This window comes from Podarcis filfolensis (genome assembly GCF_964270895.1).
Source record: "Podarcis filfolensis genome assembly, chromosome: 10".
Classification (NCBI taxonomy): Eukaryota; Metazoa; Chordata; class Lepidosauria; order Squamata; family Lacertidae; genus Podarcis; species Podarcis filfolensis.
This window is the reverse complement of record NC_139612.1, coordinates 57,144,950-57,165,004: the sequence shown is the minus strand read 5'-3', so window position 1 is coordinate 57,165,004 and position 20,055 is coordinate 57,144,950. Positions and strand designations below refer to the sequence as shown.

The following is a 20,055-nucleotide window of genomic DNA, read 5'->3' as shown; positions in this document are numbered from 1 at the left end:
TAGAGTGTGGTATTGATAATACCAAGGTTGCAGGTTCAAGCCCCATATGGGACACCTGCATGTTCCTGCATTGCAGGGGGTTGGACTAGGTGAGCCTCAGGGTGCCTTCCAATTCTATAATTCTACGATTCATTCCTCAGTAAAACTACCAATGCAAAAACAAAATACCATTACTAATCAAATTTGGTTTGAAATCAGGACTTTCCCTTGTATACTGAAAAACCATTTGGCCTCTCCTTCCAAAGACTGCAAGTAATTTTTCAGGACATCTTAGCAGTGTCTAAAGCACCAGAGGAGCAGAAGAGAGGGACTCTTTCTTGACTGCCACAATACCTGGTACACAGCATCTGTAGGTGGAAGTGGTACTTCAGCAGTTTGTCCAAGTGTGGCTGGCAATCCCATGGGCTGAACAGATGGCTGTAGAAGCTGTGGGAGAACCTGGCCGGACAGCTGCGCCCCGGGCTGCAGAAGAGTTGGAAGCTGGCTAGGGACAACAGTTGAACCCACAGGAATAGCAGCTGCTGCAGCAGATGTGGCCAAAGTGAGCAATGGCTGGCTAACACCAGATGCCATGGAGATGGGTAGAGTTGGGAAACCAGGCTGAGCCACTGACACATGAGGTGTTGCTATGGGCATCTGAGAAACTGAGAACTGTGGATGAAGGGGAGTCTGTAAGGGCGGGCCCATAGGGAGAAAATGAGAGCCAATGGGCATGACAGGGGCAACTGAAGGCTGAGGAAGGGAAGGCACTGCCATAGGTAACTGTGTTTCACCTTGGATGATCGGCACTGGCTGGGAAACAGGAAGCTGGGGAGGTAAAGAAAAAGATAGACCTTTAAGGAGAAAGGTTGCAGGAAGCAAGCTTTTAATTGCATTAGTCCAAGAAAAGGGGAGAAATGTTTACACCACACATAACAGGAGCAGGGAAGGAATATATTTGACAGAGTGGCTGGGAGGGTTACTTCCAATTAGCAGTTTTTGGTGGCCTTCTTTGATGCCTATCTTTAACATTTTGGAGAAATTATCCTTGTTATCGAAGGAGAATTTCAGGATGGAGAAACAAGGTCAAGACACCCAGCCAGATGGGTGGGGTAGTAATAATAATAATAATAGTAGTAGTAGTTGTAATAATAATAATAATAATAATAATAATATATTATTATTATAGCATGGCATCAGTTTATATGGAACACACCTCTAATAACCCCTCATATGGGTGTAGGAGCCTGAGGTCAGGGGGAATTAAAAGCCACTCGACCAACATATAGAGATACTCTTGTTAGTGCCAAAAAGCAGAGCGAGAAATGCAACAGGAAATTTTTCAGGGAACTTAAGCAAAATTGCCACAAAAATTTAGTATTCTGGGATTCAAAAGTATATACATCTACAGGACCAATCTGGAGTCAGCAAAAAGCCTCTAGGGCAAAGAGTGAAGGAGGGAGATGTGGAGAAAAAAGGAGAGTCATCTTGAAGAGCACTCAGTGTTGGGATACTGAGCCACTGACCTCCTACGCTGATTAAAAAAACCCAAAAACTATGCACACACACATGCACTCTCAAACAACACACAGGTTTTCTAACTTTTTCAAAATCAGGCACTGCATTTTAGACCATGACAAAAGTTGATGGGTTAAGTCTTCCCATTTAATACACTGATTTTCCTTATCCTAATACTTTCATTGTACTCTTCCAGACAACACATTTCCAACTAGATATATATATATATACCCTGTTTTGTCACATAAATGAAGGGGGCTTAGCTGCAAACAATTCAGGTAGTCCAGACAGAAGCCTTCCAGGAGCTAGCAAGTTGTAGTTTACCTGTGTCCCAGCTGCTACCTGAGGCACAGACATTATTTGTGCTTGCTGTGTAACTGGCTGCGATGGAGCAGCTCCACTGGAAACTGAAGGCTGCTGAAGTTGGTATTGCCCAGTCTGTTGTGAAGAGGCTGAAGGCTGGGTGCTCTGTCAAAGAAGAAAAAACAACAGCAGATTATTTACACTGGACAAAAACACCTTTTATCTGGAAATATTTTGCAGCAGTTGATCTTGTCTTGGGTATATCTGAATTCCTGCTGTGTATGTGTGTATTCTAATGATAATATTTTGTTTTAAGATGTTCAACAGTACTGAAGTAGAGTTAGCACAAACTTCCTAAGAAACAACTGAAAATAAGCACAGGCTACTTAAAGGTCAAGGGACATGGGTGGTGCTGTGGGTTAAATCACAGAGCCTAGGACTTGCTGATCAGAAGGTCGGCGATTTGAATCCCTGTGACGGGGTGAGCTCCCGTTGCACGGTCCCTGCTCCTGCCAACCTAGCAGTTTGAAAGCACATCAAGTGCAAGTAGATAAATAAGTACCGCTCCGGTGGGAAGGTAAACGGCATTTCCGTGCGCTACTCTGGTTCACCAGAAGCGACTTAGTCATGCTGGCCACATGACCCGGAAGCTGTACGCCAGCTACCTCGGCCAATAAAGCGAGATGAGCACCACAACCCCAGAGTTGGCCACGACTGGACCTAATGGTCAGGGGTCCCTTTACCTTTACCTAAAGGTCGGGGGCGGGGAGGTGACACTATACAAGCATGTGCATGGTGGGAGGGGAATCAACAACTGGCACTCAGACAAAGGTGAAGTTCAGCCTTTCATTGGAACTTGGCTTAAAAAAATAGGAAGCTCAAACCAGAAAACTGTGATTTAAGGCCTTGTGGAAACCCAAACCAAACATGTCTTGCAATCTAAGTTCATAGGGAGATCTTGAAACACCATTTCCCAGTTCAAATAACACAGTAAACAGTGTGTTCTGAAGCCAGACATAGGAAGAATTAATAATAATAATAATAATAATAATAATAATAATAATAATAATGTACCCTGCCCATCTAACTGGCTTGCCCCAGCTACTCTGGACTCTTGGTGGCTTCCAACAGAATATACAGAAACACAATGGAACACCACACAATAAAAGTTTCCTGATACAGGGCTGCCTTCAGGTGTCTACGGAAGGTCGTATAATTATTTATTCCTTTGATATCTGACGGGAGGAAGTTCCACAGGATGGGTGCCACTACCAAGAAGACCTCACTTCTCGCAATAATGGAGCAGCTAGAAGGCCCTCAGAGCTTAGAGGAGATACAGCTCAAGTTCACTGCTTGTTTTTACTCTTTGAAATCATAGTTCACTAGAACCAGGAACATTCTATCTATACCTTGCCAAATACTAATACTAGAAAAGTTAGCATGCAGAGCAAAGCTTTTTGAGAAAGGTTACATAGGAACACCACATGAAATTGTCTCATGCAAGATGAAAGCTAACTGTTAAATGGGACTGATTTCTACAGTTAATTATTTTCAACACATTAACAAACTTTCACCAAATATTATTTTGGGCACATTTCTGGGGAAAACATACAGAATAAATCAAGCTAAGTCAAAGGAATGATAATCACCTATAACTTGTAAGCAGAAAAGTAAAATTTTAAAAATATAAATCTTAAACAAATTCCACAGCATATCCTCAAAGGAATCAGAAAAAAATGTACAAAATTCACTTTAGTATATGTTAACTTAACCATGACCCACCTTTCCTACCTAGAAACAAGGTAGCTGACTTCTTGTCCTCTAGATATTGTTGAACTACAACTCCCATCTTCTCTGACCATTGCCTGTATTTGCTCATGGTGATGGGAGCTGGAGTCCAGCATCAACTGGAGAGCCATAGAGTAGTCCAACCTGCTACCAAGTCAAACACTGAAAGCACTACAAAAAAATAACTGCACTGAATATCCTCAACCTACAGAAATATTTGAAAAACAGTTGCTCATCATTACCTGTTGACTTGGCTGCATTAGTTGGGATGATGTGCCAACTGATGAAGCATTTGAGGTTGGCTGCCCTTTCATCTGTGCCTAAAGGAAAAAGACAGAGAATCAGATTCTTTGCCAACTTCTATACTGAAAATAAGCACCTGAACAACACTGGCCTGTAGTTAAACATCCCCAATGAATTAGAACAGCATTCAATATGGACGCTTCAAACAAAGTACTGTCATTGCAATGCATTGTTTTACAATGCATTATTTTTGTAGCATCTAATACAAGTTGCAAGTCTAAGTCCTGCATGATGCATTTCTACAATGCAAAACTCATCCTCCTGCAGTTTGTCAAAGATCTGAATCAGGCTACGCTAGCACAAGAGGAAACAATGAGCTGTAGTTTGGTTTAGCTCCATGAAACATCTGCATTTACAAACAATATGTAATCTAGGCCAATATTAATTCATCTTAATAAGCATCATAACTAAGACTTGTCCTGGAATTTTGATTTCCAGCTAATAACTTCCAATTTTAATAAGTAAGCAAGGCACAATAATCATGAATGGATGTAAAGAAAAGAAAAGCCAACAACCCAAACTGGAATGGCAATGATCATTTTTGAAAAATACATTTGCAGCATACTGAAATGTATACCACATTCTGGGCTTTATCTCAGTATATAATGGAAAAATGGTATGTACAAAGTGGAAAAATCAGAGCTAAAGCTTGTAATGTTGCAGTGACAAGGTTGAATAAGGTATACAATATTTGGACAATTACACAAAGAATTTGAAAGAAAAAAGGTAGCCGAGGAGTTCATTTAGCCAAGTCAAACCTATAGGAACGTATGGTGTCAGATTGTTATCAAACAAGCATGTTCTATATACGCTGGTAGTATGGTGGAAACATGGGACAGAGCTGTGGGGTCATTTTGAGAGGTGGGAGAAAATACTATTCACTTAGCTTGTGAGGTTCATCCTGTAAGGTTTGGATCTGAATTAAGTGCTTCTGTGGAATCTATTTAGCCTGTTTATGTTCAAGTTTCACCACAGAAACATTTCTCAACTTCTGCTGATTTCTCCAAGGAAATCCACAAAGGAACTTGTAAATACAGCATTCCTGTCTCAGTAATAAAAACTGTTCGTCCCCCCACCAAAAATGTGACTACTGTTCCTAAAAAAGACTACTAGGACCCAGAAAAAGCAACAAGTTACAAGTCACCAATATAAAGTGAGTAAAGGAATAAAACTTTCACATCACTAGTTTCACTACTGTTACTGTTACTGAAATGCTCCTATCAGTAAAAAGTGAGGTTTTGTTTTCAGAAAAAAACATTTACTTCTAAGACACTAAATACTTGCATGGTGCTTTACTAAAACACTGGACATACATTATCTCATGAAACCTGTAAAGAAGGTCAGCTTATTGTCCTCATATTGACAATCGAGGGCTGAAGGCAACAGTTTACAAGTGAGGCAAGACTGATGGATTTAGATATGTCAAACTCTAGAAGAAAACAAGCCACTGTTTGTAAGTCAACCACCACTATAGCTTCACCTTGTGGTCTACTCTGGAGAGTTTGGATATTCAAGCAAACCACGCTTTGGCTAAACAAGCCATGGCTTAGCATAATGTATGAACCAGGCTATTGCAGTTTTATGACTGCAGAATAGTCCTCCTTCAATGTTACACCACGTTTTCCCAGGGAGCTGTAAATAGAGTAATAAAGTCTTCCTTGGAGCACACTATCCTTGTCTCTGTCCTACAAATCAAACAGGTTTGTGCATTTTTGCAATGCTTTGAAGACTCACAAAATCTATTTCATAGACCACACCAACTGGTCAGTCAATAATTTTGCTGGACAGTCCCCTTACCTATTTATGGTGAGGACAGAATAAGCCAAACTCTCACACCTTCCTGCTATTACTGCTTATGAATACCCCTATATGGTTGGCAGCTAGAAAACACACATCACGCAGGAGGGTGGTTTGACCTAGAGATTGACACTTGTTGACCTCTGCAACAATAAGACAGAAAAACCTCCAACTCTAATCAGTTCTGTACAACACAGTGTCTCTAACCTACAATAAGACCAAGAAAGTGCATGTGTTAAAAAAGGATGGCACTACTTGGCACAGTATGAATATAGAGTGGTACTGCTTTGGTTTGTGTTTAAAGAACGGTTATTACTTCATCCAGTCTAGTACATCTTCAGGCTGTGAAACAGTCTGTGTTTCTCTTACCTGAGCATCCAAGTGAGCATCAGATAAGTAAAAAAGAATTTTTTTCAACATTGTTAAATGACCAGCACTTGTTACCATATTAAACAGGCTCACACGACAAGGTTTTGACAACCATCAATACATACGACATATACTGATCACGATGAGGGCTGCTCCTAGTAAGCTAGGACCACAGAAGCTTCAACAACCACACAATACTGTTCTAATCTCAAATACTGCAGTAATTTGCAGGGATGTGAGGAGATTAAGGAAAGGTCGAAACAGGATAAGGAATACAAGGAGTTTTGCACTATGAAGTTGCGGGGGGGGGGGGGGTTACGAAAACATTTGTTCCTGTAACCTGAGGATAGAGTGTAGATGGTCCTGATGAAGCCAGTGCCGAGAAAGCCTGTTGAGATGAAGTTCCCTGTGGGAAGTGGAAGATGATCTGTGAATCCTGAAATGCCTTCTGAGTCAGCTGGGCAGCAGGCAGAGGCAAGCCTGAACCATACGATGCAGATACCCCAGTGGGAGGAGGAGAAAGAAAGTCACCAGTGTCTGAGGAAGTCAACTGTGATGAATCACTGGAGTATCCTGGGCTACCTTCTGGCCAGCTCTGTAAGACAGAACTGCCTCTAGGCACCATGAACTCGGAACCTAGGTAGCTGCACTGCTCTTCCGTTACAGGCTGAAGACGACCAGGCTGTACGGTTGTCTGAGGGGACTCCTCCTGGTTAAAATCTGTGGAGCCTCGACGATTTCTATAAATGCGCTGTGAGAGGACAGCACCGTCTCCTGCAGTTGCACTGGGTGCTTGAACATGGAACTCAAACACACAACTTGCTCGACCGTCCCCACTGTGAGTGAGTATGGCAGGTGCAGAATGTGGAACAAATACTGGGTGAAAATTCATTTGTGTGGCATCTGCACTCAGTGGTGCTGACATACTAGACAATGGTGATGGTGGATTCATTCCAGAATCCAGTCTCAAGTTCTGAATCTGTCTTGCCAGAAATGGCTGCCCAGTTTGATATTCAAAAGTAGAACTCTGCGGGGGGCCGCCTTGCAAATTTCTCTGTTCAGGAGCCTGCTGTAAGTGCTGCTCAGTCCCCTGGGGATTCTGGGTCACTGTATCATAGTGTTCTGGCAACTGGGACTGGTAGTGCATGCCCACTAAATACATTGCTTCTTGAGTCAACATGCTTGTAGCATCCTTTGAAGGCGCTTGTCCAGATCTGTAATCACTCAACCCTTGAGCCGAGTCAAAACCAGGGTTAGCCTGCATGTGCTCCCCAGCTGTGCTGCTCATTGTCACCAGTCCCTCTGGTGTCCAAGTGGCTGGACTACCAACAGGGAGAACAAAACTCTGACCAGTCTTGAGCAAGGGCTGGAAGTGGCAGGTTTGGGCTTCAAGGATGGAAGTGCTCTTGCGTCGCTGAGAAATGGCCACCCGTGAAGGGCAGATGGGTGGTGGCGAGAAAGACACTGGCCGTTCATGAACGGTTGGAAAAAATACTTGGGAATCTGGGAATGTTGGGGTTCCCCCACACGGATGCACCATGGATTGAGGCTGTATTGACATGAACAAGACAAGTAATTCACACGTTATAGAAGCATATTAGCATGTTCAGCTCAATAGGCAGCTCTCTTTAGTAACCTTATAGAATGGCTACGCCTAGTTCATGGTCAACACGTAAAATGCTTTGAAGGGTTATACATATCCATTAAATACATCCTTGGCAGATATCAGTGTCTATATGAGTATTTGCTTTTGTTAGAAGCTGCTTTTCCACCCATCTCCTTCTGTCAATATAAAAAACTTTGGACAACTTTCCTTAATGAAAATGGTTATTTCTCAGCACATCCTTTATTTCCTATCAAAATTAGTTGCCTTTCAAGGAAAAGATTCTGTTGTGAATCTGGGGGAAAACAAGAAATTTAACTTCTTCAGAAACTCACTGTCCTTTCAAATGTGTACCATCAATTAAGTGTTGAACATTTTAGTGCATCACCAAGGAGATTTCTAATCTCCTAATTCATGCACAAAAGATTGTAGCAAATATCAATGGGATCAATTATAGCACTCCTGTATAAAGCTTATATGCCACTTACTATTTATCTCTCTCTCCCACTGCACCAAAGTTTTGATTTATATTCTGGAAAAGCAGGAGCAAACTCTTATATGACACAATTAACAGTACAGAGTGAGGATTAGTCCTACACCCTCTGTGAATAGAAGGCAATGTGTTTTTCTGTTCTGTAGAAAGTGATTCTATCTTCCTCTCCTGCTCTAATGACTTATCACTTCAATCAAAGCAAGAATAAATTAATAGGAAATCAATTATCCCCAAGTGGAAGCAATGACCGTCACATTAGTTTTGGCATCAGTTCTGGAAGTAAGAACAAGGAACGGAGAAATGTAGTATACAAGGAAGCAGCACAGGACAAAAATTAAGAGCAGAACAGAAGAACTAGGCTTCCAGCAATTTGCGTCTTTGATTTATACTGCCTGCTCACCAGAACCTTTTCTCCATAATGGTCAGAGCTGGAAACTTTCCCCCCTGTTAAATGGCAGCAAGCATTCACAGATGCCCCATGATGGTTTTCAATGGCACTGGCATGGTTCTAGCCAGCTACATATACATATGATTTGAAGAATTATTAACTGTAGCCCCAAAATCAAAGTGTATAAATCAGATCAGAACTAGTCCATATAATTTGCAGATTTCATTTAAACTGCATGCTGCACTTCAGCTTTCCCCTGAAACTTCAGGCACATTAACTCTTAGGTTTTGGAGGAGGAGGAAGAATCAACTTTCCAGAAGCACAGGATAACACAGTCCCCATTTTGTCTCTTATCTAATTTGAAGAATGTCGCCAGGATGTATTTAGTGGTGACTTATCTGCAATGTGCCAGGAGGCATACAGTGACATACAGGGTGGAGAAAGAGGGAAGGCAGGCTGGAACGCCGCTTGCTGCGTGGAGAGGCGGTGTGCATGGGCAGGACATTCTCCAAGGCTTTGGAAAGCTTTTCACCAAAAGTTTCCTCAGGGGCAGTCCGAAGGTAAGAAGGAGAAAGAGGTGCACATAACACTGATGGTGGAGTAGAAGGAGCACTGGGAGGGATTTGGGACAGCGGAGGGAAAGAAAGAGGGGAAGGACAAACCGACATGCTACAGCCACGTTGAGGCTAAGGAAGGAAACAAAAAGAAGTGAACACAAACCACATGGCTAATGAGCTAGAACTAAGGGAGACACATTCATGACAAAGGGCCAATGCTGATCAGAACAAACAGGGTATGAAGGAACTTGACAGTGACATCATGTACAATAAAGAGGAATATAAGCACCTCAGAGGACTGCAGGTTCTATTTTGACTGTCAAATTCCATTACTTCTGTCAAATAGTTTATATATATATGCAGGAAGTAGACATATGTTCTCGTCACCCTGGTTCCATAAAAAATGTGTTTAAGCTGTTCCCAGCACCGATACATTTCCTAACAGAAAGCCTCTAGAAGTCTAAAGGGAATGAACATTGGTTTGAACATTGGTTTGAAATTGGCAACTTGGTGTGTGCAAAGATGTTTTTCTTCTTTCCAAATTTAGTGTTACTGTCTTCAAGTATTTTTGCTGACACCAGATTTCATTCTAAAGTGAACTGGATTCTTAAATACAGGATTTGACTGGCCACCTTAAGTTATTTATTCAGTCAAGGACTGCAAGACAACAGGAATCAACCATAGCATAAACTGTGGAACAAGGCAAGACTTTAATTGTGACAGCTGTCTTAAAATTAGAATTAGGCCATCTTCCAGGAGAGGAGTTTATTAGAGAAGATAGTTGCTGCAATCTGCCTATACCCCAGAGGTCATTGGTTTATTTTTCTCATTGTAAACAAATTATCACCTAAATTACTGCTTTAAAATGTAATAGTTCCTCCAGCAGCCAGGTCGTCATCCCCCCCAAACATGCTTCTGTATTTTTCCCCCAGAGCTTCTTGGGGAAAACCAACATGATCGGTCTTTTTTGAAGTCTTCTCTCCCAATGAAACTGCACTGACACCTGAAACTTCCAGAAGAGTCTACATGGAAGTTTTTCTGGAAGTTTTCGATTCATCATCCAAACCTGGTCTGCTCAGAAGAACTGTTAGTGTATTCCCCTGGTGTTAGCCATGATTATTCAACCTTGAAGCAAGGCATGTGAAGATTGTTTAATGGGTTATTGATCCAAGGCATGTCCTTGAACTGCAGCAATGGAACTCAACTCAAATAAACTTTCAAAAAAGTATTAAAAGTTGTGATTGATCATGTGTTTAAAAGGGCACAAAACTTCATATGTGCATTTGAACAGAATGGAAAGATGCTCTGTTTGTAAAAACTGGCAAGAATTTTCCTCCAGTGAGGAATTATCTTCTACGATAGCTCTTGCCAATGTAATTTACAGAAATATATCATCATAATAACAGAGATAACCAAACCAGAAAGGCTGCATCCTCCAGATATAGGTAAATTATTTGAGGAACAGTTCCTTTTTATGGCCTTTACACAAGCAGCAAGGTTTGTAAAAAGATCTGAGTAAAAGAGTTTTTCTAGAAGACCCCCAAGGTCAGCTCTGAAAACATACCATAAAAGGGTACCAAATAAAGGGTAACACAAATGAACACATGAAGTGGGAAAGGTAATTGTGCCCATGAGCAATTCAATGCAAGCTATAAATAAATGGCAAAACAGAAGTGGGATCATTTAAAACTGCAGTGTCCGCATGCAGCATTCTATAATGGTTAGGAATCCTTACCTTCTGTAGCTGTAATTAAAATCTTGCACAATATGTTCTCTTAACACACTCAGCTGTTTCATAAAGCTCATCATAACTTTTCAATTATAAACTTCCTCACACACTATGCATTGCAGGCTAAATAGAACTTCATATACCTCTATAGGCAAAATCAGCAAGTGAAAGGGAATTTTATTGCTGCTTCCACCCCAAGTTTTGCTGCCTTTATACCTTTCTATGAGATACCCTCTCTCTCGCCTGGAGAACTATCAGAGAAAGGATTTTTACTTTGTTGTATATGTTGTTTTACCCACACAAAATATATCTGAACTTCCATTCAAACCTCAGACTACAAGTTTTTTTAAAAGCCTACACAAATAAAGGAATTCCAAGCAAGCATTCCCTCTACTGCTTTGGCTTTGGCCTTACCACTCCAGACGTCTGATATCCTCCCGGTTGTTGTGATTGTGGCTGGCCAATAGGAGCTGCATATCCTGGGGGTTGAACTGTTGGGATAGACTGCTCGTGCTGGGAACCATAAGAAGCTGTCTGTTGGCTGCTCACACATGATTCAGTAAAGACAGATGATCCTTGTCCACTATCAACGGTGCCATCAGCTGTAAAGACCATAAAAAAGTGGGTTTTAAATTGCTCATGAACTCATGCTGAGTCAAAGTTCCAGAACTGCTTGTGAATTCATTTAAATTTATACAAAATTAAGGTAGAGACAGCAGCACTCAGCAGCACTAGTACATGCCTCCTAATTCCCCCAAATCCTACAACACAAAATCACAGAAACTGTGCTCAGATTGAGTATGTTAGCAAGGACAATGGCAGTAACGAAGTTGTGCCTCAGGAAGGCAGCAGGTACAGGTACAAGAAACCCGAAGCCCTAACTCCTGTCCATAACACCTTTTATTTCCACAGTACAGAGATAATGCTGATTGCATTTTGCTGCCAAAATGGCAACAAATCTGTTCTTGTTAAAAGTGAAGAGATTATCAAGAAGTCCAGATTCAATGCTTCACAACATAGAATGTTATGGCCATATTGTGACATTGGCTGAACATACCAATGTTCATCTCTATGAACATGCCCTTGGCATCCATCCATAGACTGGAATACAACACGGTTGAAACATTTGGCTTTTAGGGACCAAAATACAGATAGGAGAGGAATCAAAAGAACATATTGCGTCTCTGAAGATTTTACAGCCCTTAGATGTTATGATCTGCTGATATGCAATGAGCTCCCATTAAGGACCAATTTGTACAGGGTCAACATTTGTTTTTTTTCTGGACACCACATTTCCTCCTATACCATTTCTTAATCTCATGAGACATCCCAAAGGATCATCCTATTCTTCCACATCATGTGCCAAATACCAGACTGCCTCTGTTTTCAGAAAGGCCCATATCTTCATAGCCATTATCATTTCAAAGTTCAGCTGGTCTTACAAGGCAGTGGTGCTCCTGACCTCAAGTATCCTTTCGACAGCAAATGTGCAATGTACAATGAGCAATGAACAGTAGCTGGTCCATATACATCTACAGTAGCTCTTGGGTCTTCCTTGGCTGATCTATTGACTCAGAGAAGATTTGTGTTCAATCAGGGTTGTGCGTGATTCTGCTAACGTACAGTAGGATGTGTCCCGGCAGTGAGAATACTGGATAGGTGGCTGCAGAGCTGCCAGTTGTTCATTTAGTATGTCTGTTATACATTTCTACCAAGTCACTTGCCTCTCTAGGACAGTGGCATGGCTCTCTTGAATTCAGCATCAGAAGAGCACATTGATGTGACCACTGTTTGGTAGAGTCCCTTAAACTCCCCCTTCCTCATATGCCTCTGCAATCAACTTTTATTTGTGATTCTTGTAGGGATCTTCAGTGTTTCCCTGGTGGCCTTAACACAATCCTTTTCAAGCTGTACTATGTTTATTTATTGACCCAAGTCCCTTTGTCTGGCCCTTTGTCTTATGTTCAATGGTACTTCTCCCCATAGCTTTCCAACAGGCATCACATAGTCTCAGGCTTGGCTCTTCAACTATGCCTGAACATAGTAATGGCACATGATGGAAGGGTGGTGTGGCAGTGGTGTTTTTCTGATGGCAGCAATGTGAACTTGCTACAATAGTCCAGCAAGGTTAGAGGATCTCTAACTTGGTTGCAGCAGTCCCACAGGTGTGCATGCATGCCAGCATCACCAACCCAGAGCTCTTCAGACTTCACTGCCACTTTACCCTATCCCACCCCACCAAGCACAACGCCACCATGAGGGCACCACTGTGGCCTGAAACACCATCACTACCCATGTTAGTCCCACAACACTTGGATTTCCTGTACTTTCCCCTCCTCCTGTATGAGAGTTTCTGTTCTGAAGGAGAAGAAAGAGGGAAGACAGGACATGGAACATAAACCTGATGGGCAGGTTAGGGTGCAATAGGGCTGATGCTTGCATGGCTACGTCAAGGTTCTCTGCTTGTAGATAAAGCTCCAGATAGCAGCCACTCTCATTCTGGCTTTTTTTAGTCAGGAGAGCTGTCTTCAAAGCCATCGAAAGTGGAAATCAGGCTGCAGCAAAACCATGGCCAAGTCATCAGCACCCTCACCTTCATTATACAATTCTTCCAAGAACAGTACCTTCAGGTCAAGATCAACATCAGCCACCTATGGGAGCTGGAATGAAAGTCTGCTCAAAATCTGGAGCTACATCAGGATCCTCATTCTGTACCCGGGTTTAAACTCTTTGTATACTGCTGTTGTGATAGTTGCATCCTGCTGATTCACAAGACACAGATCTACAAGGACTCTCAAGCTTCAGTGTTTGGAGTAAACACTGTTAGTGGACCAGTCACACATCTACACGAAGTCAGTCCAAGGTGCATTCTGCAGGCAAAGTGATGACTGGTGTGTGTGTGTGTGTGTGTGTGTGTGTGTGAGAGAGAGACTTCACTTTCCATTCTGAGCAAAAGAAAATTTCTCCCAGGGAAGGGGGGTTGCATCTGTTGCAAGGGCAGCTTGGGTTGGGGAACTGTCTGCATCAGCCTCAGTGCAAGTATGCTTCTTAAAGGTGGTCTTGCTTGTTCAGATGTTCAAGGAGCAGCTGATATGATGAGGTCTACCAAGAGAGCAGTGGAGCCATCTATCTTAACCACTTACGTTTATCTAAATCATAAATGCCTGTGGATGACCCAGGAGGATGGTGACTAGTTTATTGTATAGTGACATGTTTCAGTCACACTGGGCTTTATGTATTGACTTAACTGTCTAAAAATACAGGTCAGAAGATGCATGTACTTACACAATACAGAAATGCTAGGTTGATGATACTGCAGCTGTTGATGTTGATCGGCTTCTGGCTCCTCAGGCTCTACTTGTGTGGAAACTGAAGCTGAAGCAGCAGGGATGGCAGTGACACCAGTGGCAGGTGCAGCATGTTTAGTTCCTTGCTGGGTAGTGCCCGCTTGTAACTGCTGCTCTGTCTGCTGTTTCTGACTGACTTCTTCTTGCTTTCTTTTTTCCTGTTCTTCTCTCACCAACTGACGCTGCTCCCTCTTTCGCTTGATCAAGGACACTCTATCCTTTATAGCTTTGGCCATTGTCTTGTGATCCCCTTCACAGACATACCCAGACTCAACCTGAAAAGTGGATGATTCATGCCATCAGATAAACAATGATAAAGCAAAATAGAAGTTTCTATAATTATACATCAAACGCGCCAAGACGGTTAGCTTTCCAATGCTACAGCATTTCCAGCTAATACATGTTGCAGTAGTTAAACTATTGCAAGCTCATGCATGTCTTCTGAAAGAGCACTATTGGGAAAAAGTCAAGGCAAAAAGATTATAAGATCCTATCATAAACCAAATAATATCTTCACATGAAGCAATGGATAGCACATATACTACTAAGTGCATCTGCCTTCCCATTTATATGGCAGTCAGGGCAATCACCTTGAAAGGAAAAGATGGATACAGTGTCTTCTACCCCAGCTGCAAGGTCAAAGCAGCTGCATCAACCTTCTGTTCAGAAGTACTCAACCGTTAGTTTGGAATTGGCTAAGGAATGAGACCTAGCAACATTTGCACCCTTCTAATTTATTGGAGAGAAGCTTGTTGCAAAAACTGATTCTGGTGGTGTTTTATGCCTTGGAGGGTAAAAATGTAAGTACTGTATCCAGCTTAAAATTATAATGGAAAGTGAGCAGATAGACAGATGTGTTTCTCCATGTGGTAAAAGTGCCCTAAAGTATATAATTTTTTTGAAAGAGGTGTTAAAATATCATTGAACTGACAGCTGGATGGTAGTAGTTAATCCCCCAAATTAATCCTTCTGGGAAATCATAAAGTTTCAACAAATGTCCACTGCACCTACATAATCTAGAGCAGGGGTAGCCAATGATGTGCCCCCAGGTGCTGCTGGACTACAACTACCATCATCCCTGATCACTGGCCATACTAGCAAGGATTTTTGGAAGTTTTATGTTCAGCAACATCTGAAGGGTATCACATGGGCTACCCATGAAGCAGAGTAACTCTTAAGTGCACTGATTATTCTTTACTTAAGAAAAATATGGGATTCATCCATTATTGAAAATATGTGCATGCAAGGGAACTATTGGGGGAGCAGGGGGAAATGAAAGTCAAAGCTACCTCTGTAGGTATGCTCAAATTAGAAGGGTGGCAGAATTCAGCCCCTTACATTATGTGACTGCTTTCCCCAGCTACTGCTTTTCAGACAGCTATGGAAGTCTGGCTTGTCTGAGAAATACATCACAACAACAAGAAGACACCATTTATTCCCAGTGTATTAAGTTTAATTGGGCTGCACTGGGGTGAGCAAAATCATGAAAGAAAAAAAAAATCAGCTACAGGGTTCAATTCCATGTCTCTGGAATCTGCCAAAATAGGCGCAGAAGTGGGAATATCTCTCATATCTATATGACATACCATTTCTTGTGCTACATCTTCTGGGACATCTCTTTCCAAGTCGAAAGAAAATTCTATCGCTTCATTATCCTTATATTTGCCCTTAAGTTTTTTAATGTCTTCAATTCGTAACCAGAGCTTGATGGCAATTTTCTCTCCATCATCTTCTTCTGCTAGCTCTACCCGCACACCAGTTTCTTCCTGGAAGAATGCATGATTCAGAAGGTCCTTGATAGCATACCTGATCATAACGGAAAGGAAATAATAAAAGGGGAATGGAAAAGACAGGAGAACGTTATCACATAGTACAATACACAAACAATTCCTCCATTTTCCAATTGAGCTGCCCATATTCCACTGAATATTTAAATCTTGTTCTAAGACAAACTCTATATATCCATGCCATTTCTAAAGGGACTTACTTTTTCAAAACAATAAGGATGACTGATACTGAATATTAAATACAATCCATGCACAATTTTTAGCAATCAATCATTAGTTGCTGACGGAGATTTATACGGTCCTTTTGTCCATAAATTGTTCCATTTATCCTCTTCAATGTTTATATCCCAAATTAATTCCCATCAGTTTTTTAAATGTTTTTGAGGGCAAAATCTTAATAAGTGTTTTGTATAAAAGGGAAATCAATCCCTTAGTCATTATACTATCTCTTACTACTCTCTTTTCATATTCTGTTAGTTTCCTCGTAGCTTCATTTTTAATTTGTATATTGGTGAGAAATGGAAAGAACTTACAAAATAAAATTAGGAAGGAAAATCACGGCCAACAGAAAATAGGATCGGAAGATAATGGAACTGAGTGTGAATTAATGACTATACAATAAATAAATATCAAATATTATTTTAACATATGACCATAGTGTAGAGACTTTTGTGTGAACAAAGATGAAACAATTTATTATTTTTCAATATGGAAGAAAGGTTGTTGAAGTTGCTGTAGTAAAAGTTGTTACACTGGGCTAGAAAAAAATTATTGTCAACATTTATCAATAATAATAATTGGAGAACCCCTTTTAGATGTTTCGTGTGGAAAGGAAAATTAATGAATTTGAGAGATTTGGGTCTGAAGACTGAGAAAGTATCACTTAGAAGGAAGAACAGCTGGATGTTATTGCAGAATGAATACTTTGAATAATCTTTTTATATGGAACATATGGAACATGAGTCTGACCAAACTGTGGGAGGCAGTGGAGGACAGAAGTGCCTGTCGTGCTCTGGTCCATGGGGTCACGAAGAGTCGGACACGACTAAACGACTAAACAACAACAACAACATGGAACTGACAGACAGGGAACCAAAAGTCCTTTTCATTTCTCTTTCTTTATTATTTTTATCTGACTGTTCAAGGAGTACACACCACTGTTATTGTGCACTATGGAATATCTGAAGTGCCTCGTCCAAATGGAATGAATACTAACCTTTCATCTTTGTTTTGACGAATGCATCCCTCAATGATTTCCTTTACTTCAGGAATTGCTACTTTATCAAAGCTTGCTGGTTTGACTCCCTGAAATACAGAAGAATATGTGAGAAAATATGGTAACAAAAATGTCTATTTAAATCTCTAATGAAGTTTAGCATGGCTGGTGACATTCAATCTTATAGAGGCACAATGCTTGTGTCACATGGACAGTTTTATTCTTCACAAGATATGCCACAGTGATTTGATTCATGATTTCTCTCCAATTCAATGATCAAAACTTTAGTTATATTTGAGTGTGGAAAACATCAGCTTTTAATCAAATGAACTTCCAAACTTAATTATGAAAAAACAACTTTTCTTATTTTACTTGTATTTTTGCAGCTATATATTTTAAATGCTATTGCATTCATAAAAATCCATTTTTAAAGAGGAATGCTGGAAAGAATCCAACAAGCATATATATACAAATATATTGCCCTCCTCTCTCCTAGAAGTCTGCAACAATTAAGTAAGGCATGCTAAGATAATTTCTTTCTCTAAAGTAACCACTGGTTTCCAACTTACCCAGAATCTATCTTAGTCCTAATTGGCAAAATGAGATTCACATTGTTTTCTCTCAAATATATTGCCACATTTATTATATCCATTGCTATCCTTTCTTTTCTCATTCCCAAAATGATGCAACACTAAATCATGGTTTAGTATGTACAAGCCTGCTCTTCCTCCTCTCTCCTCCTCTGACACATCCATTTCCATTTTATACCAGCTGCAGTTTATCTTTTCCTCCAAATAGGGAACTGTGGTTAGTTTTAGTATGGTTTATCCAAACAGGCCAAGATCTGATTTCTGATCATACTACTCTTATGTCAAACCCAGTGGTCAGTCTCGCCTTCACCATGGCCTATCTTTCTGTACATAAACTAGCACAAAATTAGTATTAACAGATTTTCCTCTCACCAGGCATAACCTATATTTACCATTAAGCCACAGTGCAAAGATTTTGAGGTAGTGGTGGGGGACGGACGGACAGATAAACAGATGTAACAGAACAGGATAGGGCTGTGTGTGTTTTACAAGATTAATATTTATTAAACCTAGAACTGAACACACATAAGAAGGTCCAAATTTATATGGCATGCTCCCTTTGACCTGTGCTTCATGTTCCTTTGTACATAACCTAACAGTCTCAGAACTCTTCCTAAATAAACATTTATTCACAGGTGATTGAAACCTCAATCCACATTGGCACTTTGAGCAGTAAAATTATCTGAGTAGTAGTAACCAACTTGGAATTTGGGGGCCATGTAAAAAGTTAAAAAACTGTTGATATCATGAACTGCGATACAATACAAGCTACTGTCTAACTGGCATTCCAAGGGGCTTTTAGTCACCATTTTGTCCTATTACATTTACTCCTACCAGCTCACTTTTAGGGCCTTATCAACAAAGGCTGTTGGCTCAGATGAATTGTTCCTGTTCTTTTAGAAGTATGAATTTCGATGAAAAGTCCCTGCTCTTATTGCATTGCAAAAACAGAACAAAACCCTGTTCTTCAGTTGCTCACCTACTAAAGGAAAACTGCCAAATACAACAAAATGATTTTGAATAAAAATGATACTTCCCTTGTTTTTAGACATATATGTTAACTGACTAATGAGGCATCCCTAATTAAAGGCTGCAGTTCTAAGTTATAACAGACTTTTATAAAACATTTTAATCTACAACTCAAAAAGGGGGAAAACTGTTAGTAATCTGACAGGCAGCCCTTATCAGTTAGAACACTTAATTGCATAGAGTTATGATCTATGTATTTTCATGCAGAACTATTCAAGGGAAAAGTCTTGAATTCAAATTACCTTCTTGTGATCTGATCACATGAAGTGATTACAATACAAATTCAAAAGTCCACCGAAACAATTTAAAAAACAAACCAAAGGGAGGGAGGGAGGGAGAGCAAGTAAAGGACATGTCGTACTGTTCAGGGCTTCCAGCCATGTACACAAAGCCATTTGAGGGTCAAGCTAACATTGAGAAGCAGTGTTAGTTATGTATAAGCTAGTACACATCACATTTGGTCAATACACATATCTACAACACATTGTACCTGCATATAATACAAAGTATGCCTTCCAGTTACTAGCAGGGCATGATTTAGATAATGTTGACTTAGTAGTGCAAACTTTGATGGCTTATTATAGGCAAGAGACACACTGATATCTATTAGCACATTCTTCCAAACTACTTGGTCTTATTTATTCTGTGAAAAGAGCTGCTTACAGAGTAGTATCGAGGTGACTAGACAGGTAAGGTTTAAATCAGCCTTCCCCAACTAGCTGCCTTCCAGATGTTTTCCACTACAAATCCCATTAGCCCCAGTCAGCAAGGGCAACGGTAAGGGATGATAAGAGCTCAAGAACAATGGCACTTGTTTGGGATTGACAAATATAAAGTTGCTTGTTTATTACTACAGTGGTACCTCGGGTTACATACGCTTCAGGTTACAGACTCGGCTAACGCAGCAATAGTGATTCAGGTTAAACACTTTGCTTCAGGATGAGAACAGAAATCGTGCTCTGGTGGCGCAGCGGCAGCAGGAGGCCCTATTAGCTAAAGTGGTGCTTCAGATTAAGAAAAGTTTCAGGTTAAGAACGGACCTCCGGAACGAATTAAGTACGTAACCCGAGGTACCACTGTATTTTACACCTTAAATGACCACCATAGGATTAGAAACAACTTGTGGGCTGATAATTTTTGTGAACCTATGCTCAGTATTGTATTAGCATACACAGAAGTATACTCACTAACCACAATAAAGGCCAGTGAATGGTTTGGAACAGTTAATATTTCAACTGAAAGAGGACTATGAACACGGA

General features: G+C 40.7%; 1 protein-coding gene across 20 annotated transcripts in view; it reads right to left on the bottom strand.

The window, feature by feature from the left end:
- WNK1 (WNK lysine deficient protein kinase 1) overlaps positions 1-20,055 on the bottom strand; it is a 107,001-nt gene that overhangs the window by 33,219 nt on the left and 53,727 nt on the right. For 10 of the 20 annotated variants that reach the window (XM_083572190.1, XM_083572179.1, XM_083572192.1 and 7 more), the window contains exons 5-13: positions 17,178-17,266; positions 15,761-15,980; positions 14,113-14,449; positions 11,242-11,429; positions 8,973-9,227; positions 6,398-7,606; positions 3,831-3,908; positions 1,822-1,965; positions 334-807 (exon numbers count right to left, since the gene is read on the bottom strand). In XM_083572190.1, coding sequence (XP_083428316.1) covers positions 334-807; positions 1,822-1,965; positions 3,831-3,908; positions 6,398-7,606; positions 8,973-9,227; positions 11,242-11,429; positions 14,113-14,449; positions 15,761-15,980; positions 17,178-17,266 — 2,994 coding nt within the window. The remainder of the gene's footprint in view (positions 1-333; positions 808-1,821; positions 1,966-3,830; positions 3,909-6,397; positions 7,607-8,972; positions 9,228-11,241; positions 11,430-14,112; positions 14,450-15,760; positions 15,981-17,177; positions 17,267-20,055) is intronic. The other 10 variants (XM_083572184.1, XM_083572185.1, XM_083572186.1 and 7 more) reach the window with 3 other exon arrangements.